We start from the raw sequence: 14,588 nt of genomic DNA, 5'->3' as shown, positions 1-14,588 counted from the left end.
ATTTTTGTTGAATATTTATTGTATACAATAATGCAATGAAACAATATGCTCGCAAAATATTTCGAAGCTCTTGCATCAACGGCTCCTTAATCTTAAAAATTTCTTTTAAAAAGGCAAATTTCAAGCTCAATGTACAAAATCAAGATTTTACTTTTTTTTTTTTTGAAGCTTACTGAATAAAAATAATTCGAAAATGATGCAAAATATAAATACGTTGCTATTATAATTTAAAATTATACATGAAATCATTATTATGGCTAATTTCAAATGATAGCACGAATAATAGAGAAAATATCTTTCTTTTGACAAAAAATAAATACTTGAACTATTCATCTTTTTTCTTTCTTCGAGTGAAAACTCCGCTTACAAATCAAAACTAAAGAGAGATTTTTTTAAAAAGTTAAAGGTTTTTAAAGCTTTTTTTTTTAACATAGGTTACCAAACTAGAATATTTGGGCGCTTATTGTTCCCATCGTAATAAAATATTCTTATATATTCCTAAAAGTTGAAAGAGTTAATACTTCACATAGTTCATTGTTTAATTTTTGTAACTGAAACACTTGGAACCCGTGACCACGTATTTAATCTGCACTAACAGTTAAAGAATGAGACAAACGAAAAAATATATTTTTTGAGAAAGAGAGTTTCGAAAAATTGCGATTATTCGAACTGTAACAGTAGCTGAAAAGCGATGTCATTATTAAAAAACACATGCATAGAAGGATCATGAATTGTAAACATTTATTCAACTAAAATACAATTTCTATCATAGTTGAAAGCATTTTGAGCTTAGAATGATAAGAGCCATAACAACGAGTGTAAAGTAATAAACATTTTACATATTATTTTGTTCTTCTTCTTCTTCCTCCCCCTCTTCTTCTTCTTCTTTAGTCATTTTTTTAAAGTTGTTTTTGCATTTTCTAGTAGGTTGTGGTAGTGGATAGAGTACATATGGTTTTTGAATTCCATTCCAATAGCCCTTCGAAATAAAGTAATAAAAATATTATCAATATAATTTTTTAATTAAAATAAATAAATAAATAATATATAACAGCGGTTTCCAACTGGCGGCCCGCCAAGCCTTTTTTTGTGAAATATATTAGTTGTCATTTTTTGCGGACAATTTTCTTAAAAAAGCTATATGGGTTTAAAATACTTTTCTTTCTTTAAAAAAAAACCTAATTTCTTCGTTTCTTTGAAATTTAACAAACCAAAGGGACAAAAAAAATTATTTCTCAGGTTTCGCATCCAAGAAAATATTTATTCAAGTACAAAAATAATCGTGTATGTTGCTTAAAAATCTACTTCTAATTTTAATTTGTAATTCAATACTTTTGTTTTGTACAACTTGATAAAAATCTGACAGTAATATTTAATGTTTCTTCAAACATAAAAGAGTCCTAGTTAAAATTTTGATAAAGTTGCGGCCCGCCATTTGACTGGTGTTTTTAATTGCGGACCACGGCCTCATGTAAGTTGAAAACTCCTGATATATAGAAATAATAAATAAATATAGAATATATAAGAAATAAATAAAACTAGTATAATATAAATATTGTAGGGTAAGAACAAAAAATTTGCTTACAAACATTGAATTTTTTTGTTATGAAATTCCTTGAAAAAGCAAGAAGTTTTATGTTAATTGAGTTTGTGCCTTTAATGTTAATAAGATTTTGCTTTATGCCTTTTTTTTAACATCTTGCGCTAGAATATGAAATTCTCTTTTTTAATAATATATATATTTTTAACTGATATTTTGCCAAAAACGTTTCATTTCAAAATAATTATACTCAGCATATTTTAATAAATTTATGAAGTCAAAAATATTTAATTTAAAAATTTACTTTTAAAAAGTATTACAAGATTACATAAGTAAAGTATTTATGGAACAAAAAAACCATTGAAACCCACTATTATTAAATTTGAGGTATATCAAGATGCTCAGATGCGAATGCTACTTTTTTATAACGCAGCTGTCATATTGCATACATTAATCTCTCAATTTATATTGGAAATAAATCAATTTTGTTAACTTTCAAAATTCTTAATATTCGCTAAAATTTTGGGCTCAATCCCCCAAACTACAGCATTTTCAAAAACTGGGATTTTTGCATCATTGTCCCCAATTGACGAAGACCTTTACTTTAGAATATAAGACAATGTAAAAATAATGAACAATAAGTCATAAAGTAAAAACAAATATACCTTTAACCTAAAAGTTTTTTTTTTCATTTTAAAGAAATATTTCTTGAAAAGAAAAATATTCATTTAAACATTTATTTCTTCAATTTAATTCAGATTTTTTAAGATGTTGATAATTCTTACAACTCAATAATTAGATCAAAACATGCTTCTTTTAGTATAAAATATCCACTTATTTTCCTTTTAGAGATTTGCCAATATTTGTTAATAGAACCCATATAATATTTCCTGCAACGTTTTTTGTCCTTTTCTGAAACCATAAAACGAGACCTATTCAGTCTTCTAATAATGACATAAATGTGTTTCGAAATATTCGAGCAAAAAGATGGTCTTAAATAAGGTAATTACTGCATTATTTTATCCGTGTAAGTTTCGAGCTACCTATAAACGAAGAAATAACGTAATATGAGTAACTTAGAATAGTTACTTTGTTATTATTAAAAAAAGGCAGGAGCCAAAAGTATGAGAAATATAAGAAACTGAATAACGTTTTTTACATTATATTCAATTCAAATCGCTATTATCTATTTTTTTGCAATTCTCGTTATAATGTTAATAAATAATATTGCAATATAGGTTTAAATTAGTTCATTTCAGTTTAAACTTTCTTAAAAGAGAAAAAAGTTAATTTACGAATGTACAGTAATTTTAAATCAATTTCTATGGATGAAAAAAAAAAAACTTTCTCGAAAACAACTTTTTGGGGAACAGGATCATGACTATTTGGCAAAAAATAAAAATTTGATGACCAACGGAAATGCTTTAATACTATATTGCTGTTGACGTATGCCTGTTTTAGGCAGAGGGATGCGATTGTTCTTGTTTTCCAGTGGCGCCATTTATGACCAAGAATTCGACTTCTGCCACGCCCATACGTCACATCCGCTTATAGGTCGGACCCATTCATATATCCATTCATTCATCCACAGACCCTAATTTTGACCTGAATCAGAGAACGGTCGATCTCCAATCCAGTACCCCCAAAGGTTTTGATTTGTTATGGGAACATGGAGCACTTTGTGACTCGACAGATTTAGCGTGCACCAGTCACCAATTACGGGGAGTCTTCGGCCGGCGTGGTTCGAACCCACGAACTCTCGGACACTGGCCCAGCGCCCTACCGGCCAGGCTATCCCGGCTTTAATGCTATGTAATTTATGGTTTGGTACTTAAAAGGGAGGAGAGACTTAGGATGCCTTTCTCAGTTTTGAGAAATTAAATTTTTTAAATATTTTTTAAAGAAAATATTCTTTCAATATTTTTAGTTTTTTTACTCTTTTTCACGCCATTATAATTAATAAAATATTTATACTATTATTTTTAAATTACTAGTGACAACTGGGTCAACCCTCCCTCTTTTCAAGGAAGTTTTACTCGAAAGAAGGGAGAGGAATCTATTTAATATAAATGAAATAAAATGCCTTTTTAAAATGACATATAATGTACAGAATTAGCTATTGATTCTTCATTTTTCATACAATTCCAGATTCATGAATTGAAAAATAGACAAAAATTAAAATCAACAGCAGTTTTTATCCAAGTCTAATTTTAAACCCGATGTTGTCTATTGTTAAACCCAAAGCAGAAATTTATGAGGAATAAATTTATGTAAAGCTAGGATTTTCTTATATAAGTATCTGAAAACTGATAATTTAATCCTAAAAGTACTAATTAAATACTATTAATAATTTCCAAATAGGTAAAAAGAATAGTACTTTTTGTAAATGAATGTTTTTATGAAAGTGCTTTATAATCTGTCATAATAATAATAAAATAGTGTTACATACAGGGAATCTGTCTCCCGATGAGCGATTACATTGCATAGACAATGGAGCAAATGAGTACAGATGATTAAGAAACGCAGCATTTCCTTCACTCCAATGTATCGATTCATAGTTTTCTTCAACTGGTTTTGATTCAGAAGTCATTTCGTCGTTATATCTGTATAAAAAAAAGTAGACATGATTGAAATATAATTCCTAAAGAAATATTTGGTATTACAGTCAAACCCCGCTGTACTGAACTTTCAAGGGACAAAAATTTTGGTTCACTATAACCGGGAGTTCACTATATCCATACCGCAAACAATTTAAACTAATGGTTCTGAATTCCTTCCTTGTATTATACATTATTTAAATAAATGACCAATAAAATGAAATACAAAAATGACTATAAAGCAATATATAGTAACAAAAAATGTGTTAAATTTTATTTTTATTACTCTTCGTCTTGCGTACAAAAAATTTAGGGATGATCTTCATTTAGGAATGAGAAATTGAGATAAATGAAGCAAACAAGAAAAAGTGCTAATGGCTACATCTCACTCGATAGATTGCTTTAAAAATCGGTATATGAATTATATGTAGAAATTTCAAAATTACCAGAAAATGAAGAAGAAAAAATTTGAAGAAAAAGTCGAAGACTGAAAAAGTTCGTAATATCCAACGTCCACTCTTTTTTTGGTTCACTATATCCACAAAAAATAACATTATATGTGTATAGCAAGGCACGAGAGTGAACGTTTTGTTCACTATATCTGGGAGTTCACTATAAAACCGTGTTCACTATAACGAGGTTTGACTGTACTAACTAATCCCGAATAAAACGTAACCAAGAGGAGCGAAGCATGGACAACTGAGAAAAGAAATATTTATATATACATTAATGTTTTCATAAGCATTGGCCAGCTTAACAAGATTGTGAGACCAACATTTGTGGGGGAAATGTTTTTAACTCTTGTTCGATTTTCTCCTTTAGTTCGGCGATGGATGTCGGGTTATCTGTGTAGGGTAAACTAACCAGTGAAGGAACACTTAAGCTTCGCTTGCCTTTAAAAAAATCATATTAATTTCAAAATTCATAATTTTAGTTAAGTGACAGTGTTAACATATTTGTTACTAATTGTAAATTATGTAAAAACATTGTAGAGAACTTACATAATATTGTTTTAAAGTTTTGGAGGTTCAAATAACAAGTAGTAAGAAGACCAAGTGAAGGAACAGCTCTTACCAGTGATGGAACACAAAATTTCCCAGTAAAGGAACACTTAATTTTGGTTATTTTTTAATGCTCTTTATGAATTTATAAGCCTTACAAAGATTTCAAAACAAGCCTATTCTCGAAATTATAACATATAAATACTTGGAAAATGTTAACTTTTTTTTGTAATCATGAATTGAAAATTAAAGTGTCAACATATTAACACATACTGTTCATTCACTGGGAAATCTATGCCCAGTAAAGGAGCATGCCTGTTCCCTCACTGGTTAGAAGTTGTTTTCCGTATTTTTAACATATTTTTGATGCGGAACATCACTAAAGGTACAAGAAAATTAAAGTTTATCTTTTATTTTCATTAACTTAGAAAAAAACCCAGTAAAGAAACACTTGTTCCTTCACTGGTTTTTCATCGTTTGGTGATCCAGTGAATAAACACCCCCTTATCTCAGTCCTTTATTATGCTATGATGCTTAAAAAAGTAAAATGCAACTTCAATAACTATATTTTGAATTCTCTTTTTCACAATGAGAAAAATAAAACTATTGCATGCAATTAATTCCACTTCAAACATATAAATACAAATACTCACCTTATAATTTTTTCAAGGAAACAATGTGTTACAGAGATAATAACAAATTCAAAAATTTTTCCAGAGAAGTCTAATTGATCAGGTAATCCAAAACATTGCTGGATGACTTCCTATTGTTTGGCAGTAAGCTATTATTACCAATCAATCTAAAGAAAAATTTTCAAATTCTTATTTTTAATCAATATATATGAAATTTTCCTTTACTGGGTAGTGTTCCTTCACTGGTTGGTTTACGCTACACAATTTTTTTTTAAAATATTCTTATAGAAACAGTCTATAGGGCACAAGTCCACATTTACGGAGGCTACAGTTCTTTGGAAAGCAAGTCGTCCTAAACAAAACTCTTTAAGGGAGGAGAAGGTTGACCTAAATATATGGGCACTGGCTCCATCCTGTTGCAATTACCATCTTCCTGCGGGTTCTAACAAATTGCATGACTATGTCCCGATTGCTGAACTGATTGTGCTGTCAAAGAACAACGGTACCATGATTTGTTTACGTGAATATCCTCGCTTTTCGTGGATTGCGTTTTATGTGGGACATACTATCCTAAATCGCTCATTTAAATAATCCATTCGGATAAGTATGTCCAACAAGTGACCTGTGGTTGTTGCCAACTTATTTACCCACTACAACTGATAAAAATAAAATTAAAATGAAATAATTATTAAATTACTTTGCATTATTTGTAATGCGACGAAATTTTAAAATTATATTTAAATTACATGAAAATTTTAAAATATACAATTTAGAATAATAAAATCCGTTGTAAATGAGTAAAAAAACTAAAAACTAACAATTTAATGCACTTCTGAACCTAGGAATCTCATTGACAAAGTTTAGAATTATTCTTTTCTTCTTTTTTTTTCACTAAAAGCTGGACATTCTATTTTCTTATCATTGGAACCATTTGTATGATATTTGCTTTCAGAAAGAAAAACAACCAAAAGAATTGCATTTTTTAAAGCTGTCATTCAACTCTTTTTTCGAATTAATGATTAAATCTTGACAAAAACTATTAAAAAAATTAAATTTTTGAACTATTTTTAAAGCCCGTTTAATGAAATGGTTTTATGTTTTTCAGCATCTTTTAAAAAAATACTCAATTGTAAAGGAAAAGTAGTAAAAATCGCATTCTAATTAATCTTTAATGTGAGTGTCACAAAACAAAGATAAAACGGGAATTTATGCATTCATACCTTAATTGAATTTTTTAATTAAATGTAATAAATATTTATCACAATAATATAATTAAGCATAATTAAAATTCTAAAGTAAATAAAACCTCGTTAAAAATGCATTGTTACGCGATAAATAATCATTTATACATTTAAATAGTGACTCTAAATTAAGTATGTGAATAGATAGACTATTCAGTTGCGATAATGGTAAATAATGTCGAAGAAAAAACGGCTCCGACTAACCGTTATCTTTATCTTAAGAATGAAGGGTATCGTTATACAGCAGAAAATAAAATACAAAATATAAATATTACTTCTATTTTGTCTTCATTTCACCTTATCTCTAGGGAGAAATAGATTTGCACCTATTTTTAAAACTCGTTTAACTTAAAATAATCGAAGGCAAAAAATTATTTTCATTTTTCATCAGTAATGATCCGGAAAAAAAATTCAACTATATGGCCTAAAATTCCTTTCGTCATCTTAAAATACGTAATTTTAAATGACAAATTACTTGAATAATTACTTAGATATAAAAATTCTTAAGATCTTATTCATAATTTTTACTTCTCAGAAACTGTTTGACCGATTTCTTACAAATTTTAGACTTTGTTATGAATGTGTATAATGTAATTCACTCAATTTGAAAGAAGTAAGTAGATTATTAAGGGTCCTAAATTCTCAACTGGTATTTCGACTAAATTATTTGGCTTCTAACATCTTCCTGTCGGTGTTCCGATAACTTACGGGTCAAAAATGCAAAATAATTTTTAAAAAATGGTATATTTACTTAGAGATAGTGCTTTTTTTGAACTTGGTTTCGAACTTTAACTGGTATCTGCTGCAATTGATAATCTAATTTCAAGTACCGTCATGTGGGGCTACTTTGTGCAAATTCGAATTTGGCACTTTTCAAGCGCTGCTATTCAGCATTATGTTTTTTTTACGTTCAAAATGTATGGAATTTGAAGATAGAAGTCTCCTCTATTACTGTAAACATTTTTTTAGAATTTTAAAACAATCTCAGAGTGTGTTTATCCAATGTCAACAACTTTCCGAGAACGTCGGACGCCGAAAAGTGAGGGTGGAAACTTTAGCTGTGAAATGCAAAGACGTTGATTAAACAATTGTCGTAAGTGCAAAATTTTTTATTTATATATTGATAAACAATTATATAATGTTAGCGTTAAAAAAATTTGAAAATTAATAAGAAATAAACGGAAAATGAAAAAAATGCACTGTGGGGCTACTTTATGCAAAGTTTCATTCGTTTTTTTTTCGACAGAAAAATTGTCAGACGTTATAAAAAATACCTGGAACAAGAAACTACCGTGATTACTCTTTAGAAAAGCTGCAACAATGTTTGCAAGCAGTTGCTGGTGGTATGTCGATTGCAGAAGCTTCTCGGAAGTACAAAATTCACAGAAATACTATCTCTAATAAAATTCACTAGAAACACGTGAAACGTGCTGGCAAACTATTATTTTTCTTTTACAAAGGCTTTTCTAATGAATTAATCAAACGATTTAACACATAAAAATATATTTTATAGGACATCAGGTGATTTTGACAGAAACTGAAGAGCAAGTTCTGTCATGTTCGTTCAAGCATGCTATGTTCAAATTTATCAATATTATAAATGTTAATGAATATGTAATAATTATTATTTTTGAAATTTCATCCATTTCAATGTTCAAAAATGTATATGGTTTCCTTTTGTTTAAACTCAAGTGTTTTGAAATAAACATTCTTTTTAAGAAAAAAATTCTTTATAAAAAATGGTTTTTTAACGCTGAAAATTATTTTCAAGCTAATATCTTTGCATATCTTGATGTTTTTGTCATTAAAAATGTCAACAATTAACTTTTTTAACAATTTTATATCAATATTTTACTAAAAACAGGATTATTAAACTGAATTCCTATCGCTGCACAAAGTAGCCCCACTTGGGGGCTACTTTCTTATAATTTGTAAATATTAAATACAAATAATGCCAATATTGATCAAATTCACTCGTCTGAGTCCAGTTATGAATATAATACCGATAAATTTTACTAAAGTTTGAATTAACATAGTTTTTTTACATGTCAAAGTACAAAAACTGCGATATCCTGCACAAAGTAGCCCCACATGACGGTAGGTCAAAAGTTGTAACGCTTTAACAGCTTTTGACCTAATGGCCGAATTTGACTTGATGAACCTAAACGTTTCTAAGTATAACATTTTCACTTCACATTGTATATTACACACAGACTATAATATTAATTATCATAAAATAAATTAATTATCATGAAGTGAAACATCTCTTTTTAAGTTTTTTGAAAGCTTAGAAAGTTTACCTGAGTAGAAATAATTAAGAAAACGACACATTATTCGATTGGCATTTATCGATTGTTGCAATAATGATGTAATTATCACCTGACAAAGTTAAATTTGAAATTAAGTTCTAATTCTTCGTGAATTTTTTTTTAATATCCGAAAAAATTTTCGCGGTTTCAATCATATTAAACTTTATAGCTAGCTCAATTTTGTGCCCCTTTTAACATGGTGGCTTTGGTAGATACCACACTGTTAGAATTTTCTCTCTAAAATTACGGTAAAATAACCGGCAGCAGTCTGTCTATCCAACTAACCTAGAAGTTTACGGTAAATTTTTTTTTACCTTTACAGTTTTAAAATCGTTTTTAACTTGTTAAAAAACCATTAATACCAAATTATGCTATTTTTTAACCATTTACAACTAGTATGGTTTCAAAATTGCTAAAAATACTAGATATGGCAGACAGCTCAGCAGCTTTATGGTGCTGATATCTATGCGCGAATGAGAGTATCGTATATTAATATCCCAAGGTCATAAATTAGGGAGTGCAAGATACTGATAACTTTTCATGTGCTTAAGGGATTGGAGGAAACGCTGGGACTCGAACCCCCAGTCTGGCAGATATGAGATTGACAGATAATCCCTCTCAGCTATAATGTGTAGCCAGCTGCAAGGAACTAAGTGGCATCATTAGCTGGGGACTGGTTGGTGCGATAAAATTCTGGTTGTTTAACCGTATTAGGTGAAAATAGTAAATAACCGATTTTTCTCACAATTTACAGTTTGAATACCATCTTATTTATGGTTATTTGACTGTTTTGTTTGAATATGGTAAAATAACAATTAAATAAATTGTTATTTAACCATTTTTTCCAAGGAACTTCTAACAGTGCAATTTTTGAGGCATAGAAATAAGAAGAAAAAACAATTATATTCAGAGTTAGAAGAAAAGAAAGAAAACAGAGCTTCATATTTTCTTCATATATGTCAGTTTTTAAATTTTTGGAGAAAAATAGTTATATTTAGCTTAAAATGGTGGTCACTAAATGTCGTTTAATTTAAAGCCATGGTTCGTAAGCATTTAAATTTAGAACCATTGAACTATGAATGTAAAATTGTTATTAATCAATTACACTGAAGAGCCAAAAAAACTGGTACAGGCATGAGTATGCAAATAAAGGGGTATGGAGCCAATCAAAGTACAGTGCTGCGATCGGCAACACGTATATAAGACAACGAGTGTCTAGCACAGTTCTTAGAGACCAGGCACCAGGGAGATTCGCTCAAGCCTCGCTAGAAACAAGACGTGTTATCTCTGCGCAGTTATGCCTTATCATAGAATAGCCCGCGGCGGAAAGGTGCTCCCCTCAGGCCGCTCTCAACTACCGATTACCGTTGATCAAGCCTCGTCAGATGAATTACTTAAGAATTGTGGGATTCCCCCACAATTTCTCCTCCCGAGAAAGAACATGGACAGAGATGAAGCAAAAGATTACTACTATCAGTTTACATTGGAAGAACTGGTAAATGTGAGAGCACCCTATTTTAGGTTCCTAAGGAGTCTAGACTGGCTTACAAGTCCTGTATATTATTACATCCAAAGAGGAGGTGATGGAATAAGCTACGCCATTGATACAATGGAACAAAAGATGAAGAAGGAGAATGATCTTAAGAACGAAACTCCAGATACCCTCCCAGAATCCAAAGCTCAAACGACTGTGGAAGAGGACGCAACCAAAGACACAGTGTCTGTTCCATTCATTATACTGACTGATATGGATACTACAGAATTTCCTGATCTCTCGGAGAAAAGGAATAAGAAAAAGGGGAAAAAGACGAAAACGAGTGTCAACCAGGCGACACTTCTCGACAAAACTACAGAAGCCGAGCCCACCCCAGTCCCCGCTCCCGCCATCCCAGCGGACCCAGTACCGGTAGAGTGTGTGAAGGATGCCGACTTGGTTGAACCCACCACTTCTAACACCATAACTATGGACTCGACTCCTAACAAAAAGATAAAAACCCTTATCAGAGGACTTCAAATTAATACGGAAATTCCAGTTACTGAGAAATATCTCATCGAATTCGGACTTAAACCTGATAAAATAGTGCAACTTAGAAGAAGAAGTGGGCAGGAACTTAGGCCCCTCCCACTTTTCCTCATCATACAAACAGATACGCCCACCAAAAGGAATATCTACAACATTAGGTCAATGCTCGAGAATACAGTTAAAATTGAAAGATTTAGAGGAGGGCGATTTCAGATACAATGCTATCGGTGTCAAAAATACGGCCATACCCTACGCAGATGCCCAGCAACCGAACCAGCCTGTATGAAATGCGCCGAATCCCACTACACGTACGTATGTACGAAACCCAGATCATCTCCTGCTAAGTGCATCAACTGTGATGGTGAGCACCCGACCTGTTTTTCAGGCTGCGGTGCAAGATCCAGAAAATCTAACAAAGGAAGAAGTGATCAACCTATAACCCCTTATTTCCGAAGCGTCACGAAAAAACATCTACATGCAAACTCCGGATAGGTGTTGTTTCGTGACTCTCCAGGTGTATAAGGTGGGGAAGGTAGCTTCGCGGTTGTTGGGGTTCATTGGGGGAGGGGAGAAAATAGGATTGTCAGTTAACATCAATTAGTTCCCTCCCTATGCATTGTTGAAAAGTTTTCTCCTAAGGTTGCTATTCTTAACTTTAAAAATTGCAGGCATGTCTCTTAGAGAAAGCGCCAAACACCAAATTTTATCTTCTAATGCAAACTTCACGGAAAGACACTGTTTTAAATCAACAAATGGACGTATCCTGTGCTATAACGAAATGCTTCACAGCCCTTTTTTATAAAAAATAAATAAATAAACGTTTTTCAGAATTGATGTTAAAGTATTTACAATTATTTAATCAATAAGAATTTATAATTGTGTCAAATTACAATTAAAACTAAAACATAGCGTTTTTTTATTCTTCGCGGGAATTCCTAAGAGCTGCTATACTTTAATAATTCTTTTCTCTTAGCCACAAGAGTTTGTCATAGTGCAACCGTTAAGCAAACTTCGAATAATTATGGAACATATATTAATTTCTTCGGTTTAATAATTTTTCTTTGCATTAACACTTTAAATTACAATACGAAATTATAATTTTTTTCATATCACATTATGAAATTTTATTTTTGAAGCAAAAAAAAAAAGAACCATTTAATCAACGGCTATGTTCATTTGTGACAATTTGACTTGTTAAAATCGTGCTAAATATAAGTATATATGAATTTAAAATTTTTTCTTTTAACTGAAATTTAAAATAAACTGTTACCATATTGGATTTCCATGTCGAGTTTACTGACAAAATAGCCTAAACTGACGAAACTGTACTTCACTCTAACCACATTAAATATTCGCTATTCATAGGAATAAGAAAGTTGTTTAATTAATTCTGTCAAACATTGATTAACATTTATTTTACACTTGTTAAAATACATCCGTGGGTAAAAAAAATAAATAAATAAAAGAAAGAAGGAAAAAAAACACTTTTGTATTAGAAAAAAAAAAGCGTTTGTAATTAGCGCATACAGAAATTTGTTTGATATTTCAACTTAATTACCTAATACAATTGTTATTCTCAAGTCTTTGGAGGTTATGATGCTTAAGCAATTACCTTATACTTAATTTTTCTTATTAAAAAGTGGAATCAAATTTTAATTACATAGTTTTTCGCGGAATTTTTTTTCAAAACAATATATCTAGTACACAGAGGAAATGTAGTGTTTTATACGTACATATACGAATTAATGTGCTTTTGAGCAGGTACACAAGGAAACCTCAGGAACACTTACATAAAACTTTCGAATAGTCTTCGAATGATAAAGATCAATGCTTTATTGTTAAATAATAATACGCCGCATAAATCGATAAAGGAAAAAAAAAGATTGAAATTGAAAAAGGACTGATTTCTTGTTTTAGTTACTTTTTTAAATTTAAAAATGTATAACAACATTAAAACTTATATTTTTCATTATGATATGCGTCGTTATGTTACTCGATATTGATCGCGAATAAAGAAACTTAGACATTATCTTTTAATATTTTATGGTGCATAAAAATATTGAAAATACAATACATTAATGTCTACAAATTTATTTCAATGTAAGAAAAGATACGAATTTATTCTAAGGAATTTTCAGTATTTCTACTTTTTTCAATATCTTTTTCGTTTATTTTTGTTCAGAAAATGTTTAGAAATAAACGACCTAACGAATTTTCGAAAATGTTTGAAAGCCTTTCATTTGTCATACAAAAATCAAGTTTTTATCGATCAAAATACTACTTTAATTTCTCATTGATTCTCAACCTCATTGATATCAAACCGTTTTAATGTTATTCAAAATGCTAATGATTAGTGTTAATATTTTACTAACTTTAAATAATAAATATCTTCTTTTTTTTTCTTTTTCTTAATTATGCGTAATCATTTTTTTTTCTTCATAAAAATCATTCAGTATTCTATTTCAAATTTATATTACTGTGGTAGTACTCCCTTAGGAATATTTCTTTTTTTCGCGGCAAGGGAAGGACTAATGTTTGTAAGTATTCTGAGTAAGGATTTACACAATACGGTTGTCCACTATTTGCTCTACGTAGAAAAATTTCACAAAGCTTTTTGACTCCTCTTCACCACAGGGCATCTAAACTATCCTACTAACCCACAGTTACCAGAGGCAGAAATTCTTTCAATACTTGTCTATTCCTTCTTCATTGTTACTTGTGGAATTACAATAGCTGCGGAAAGGCATTGTAAGGTATTGCACACAGTAAACGTCACCAAAGAAAAATACACAAAATTCAAACACTTCATTTTCTGTGGGTTTTTTTTTTTAAATTCAAGAAAAAATTATACTATATTTTTTTTTCTGGGAGAGAGATTAACGATCATCTTAAAAAATAAGGAAAAAACACGGAACACCTTAAGAAAAATATATAGATAAAACTGATATTGGAGGAAAAAAAGTTAGAGAAATTCATATTCAAACATTGTCACACCAAAAGGTCGTGCAATTTTCATCAGATTTATAAATATAATATTAACTAAGTACTGTTGGTTTTTCTATGGTGATAAAGTTAAAGATATCTAGCCTTTTTTCTATTACACTTTTTCTATTGTATTTAATTAGTCTCTTTTAGTAAATAATGTCTAATAATTCAACTGTTAGTCTCTCTCTCTTTAAACAATAACATGAGTTAATTAAATTTTAATTGTTTTAATTAGGGGAAAATAATATATAGTACTTCAA

At 30.1% G+C, this 14,588-nt stretch overlaps 1 protein-coding gene across 1 annotated transcript in view; it reads right to left on the bottom strand.

Annotated features, from left to right (window-relative positions):
- Nucleotides 1–718: 718 nt before the first annotated feature.
- The window catches only part of Tbh (Tyramine beta hydroxylase), a 49,164-nt gene continuing 35,294 nt past the window's right edge, over nt 719–14,588 (bottom strand). The window contains exons 11-12 of the mRNA XM_043039066.3: nt 3,990–4,143; nt 719–979 (exon numbers count right to left, since the gene is read on the bottom strand). Coding sequence (XP_042895000.2) covers nt 836–979; nt 3,990–4,143 — 298 coding nt within the window. The 3' untranslated portion in view covers nt 719–835. The remainder of the gene's footprint in view (nt 980–3,989; nt 4,144–14,588) is intronic.

The sequence above is a fragment of the Parasteatoda tepidariorum genome, chromosome 11 (genome assembly GCF_982258835.1).
Source record: "Parasteatoda tepidariorum strain Cologne lab strain chromosome 11, Ptep-v5.0, whole genome shotgun sequence".
In the NCBI taxonomy this organism is placed as follows: domain Eukaryota; kingdom Metazoa; phylum Arthropoda; class Arachnida; order Araneae; family Theridiidae; genus Parasteatoda; species Parasteatoda tepidariorum.
Note: the sequence above shows the minus strand (reverse complement) of the source record. Positions and strands in the feature narration are given on the sequence as shown.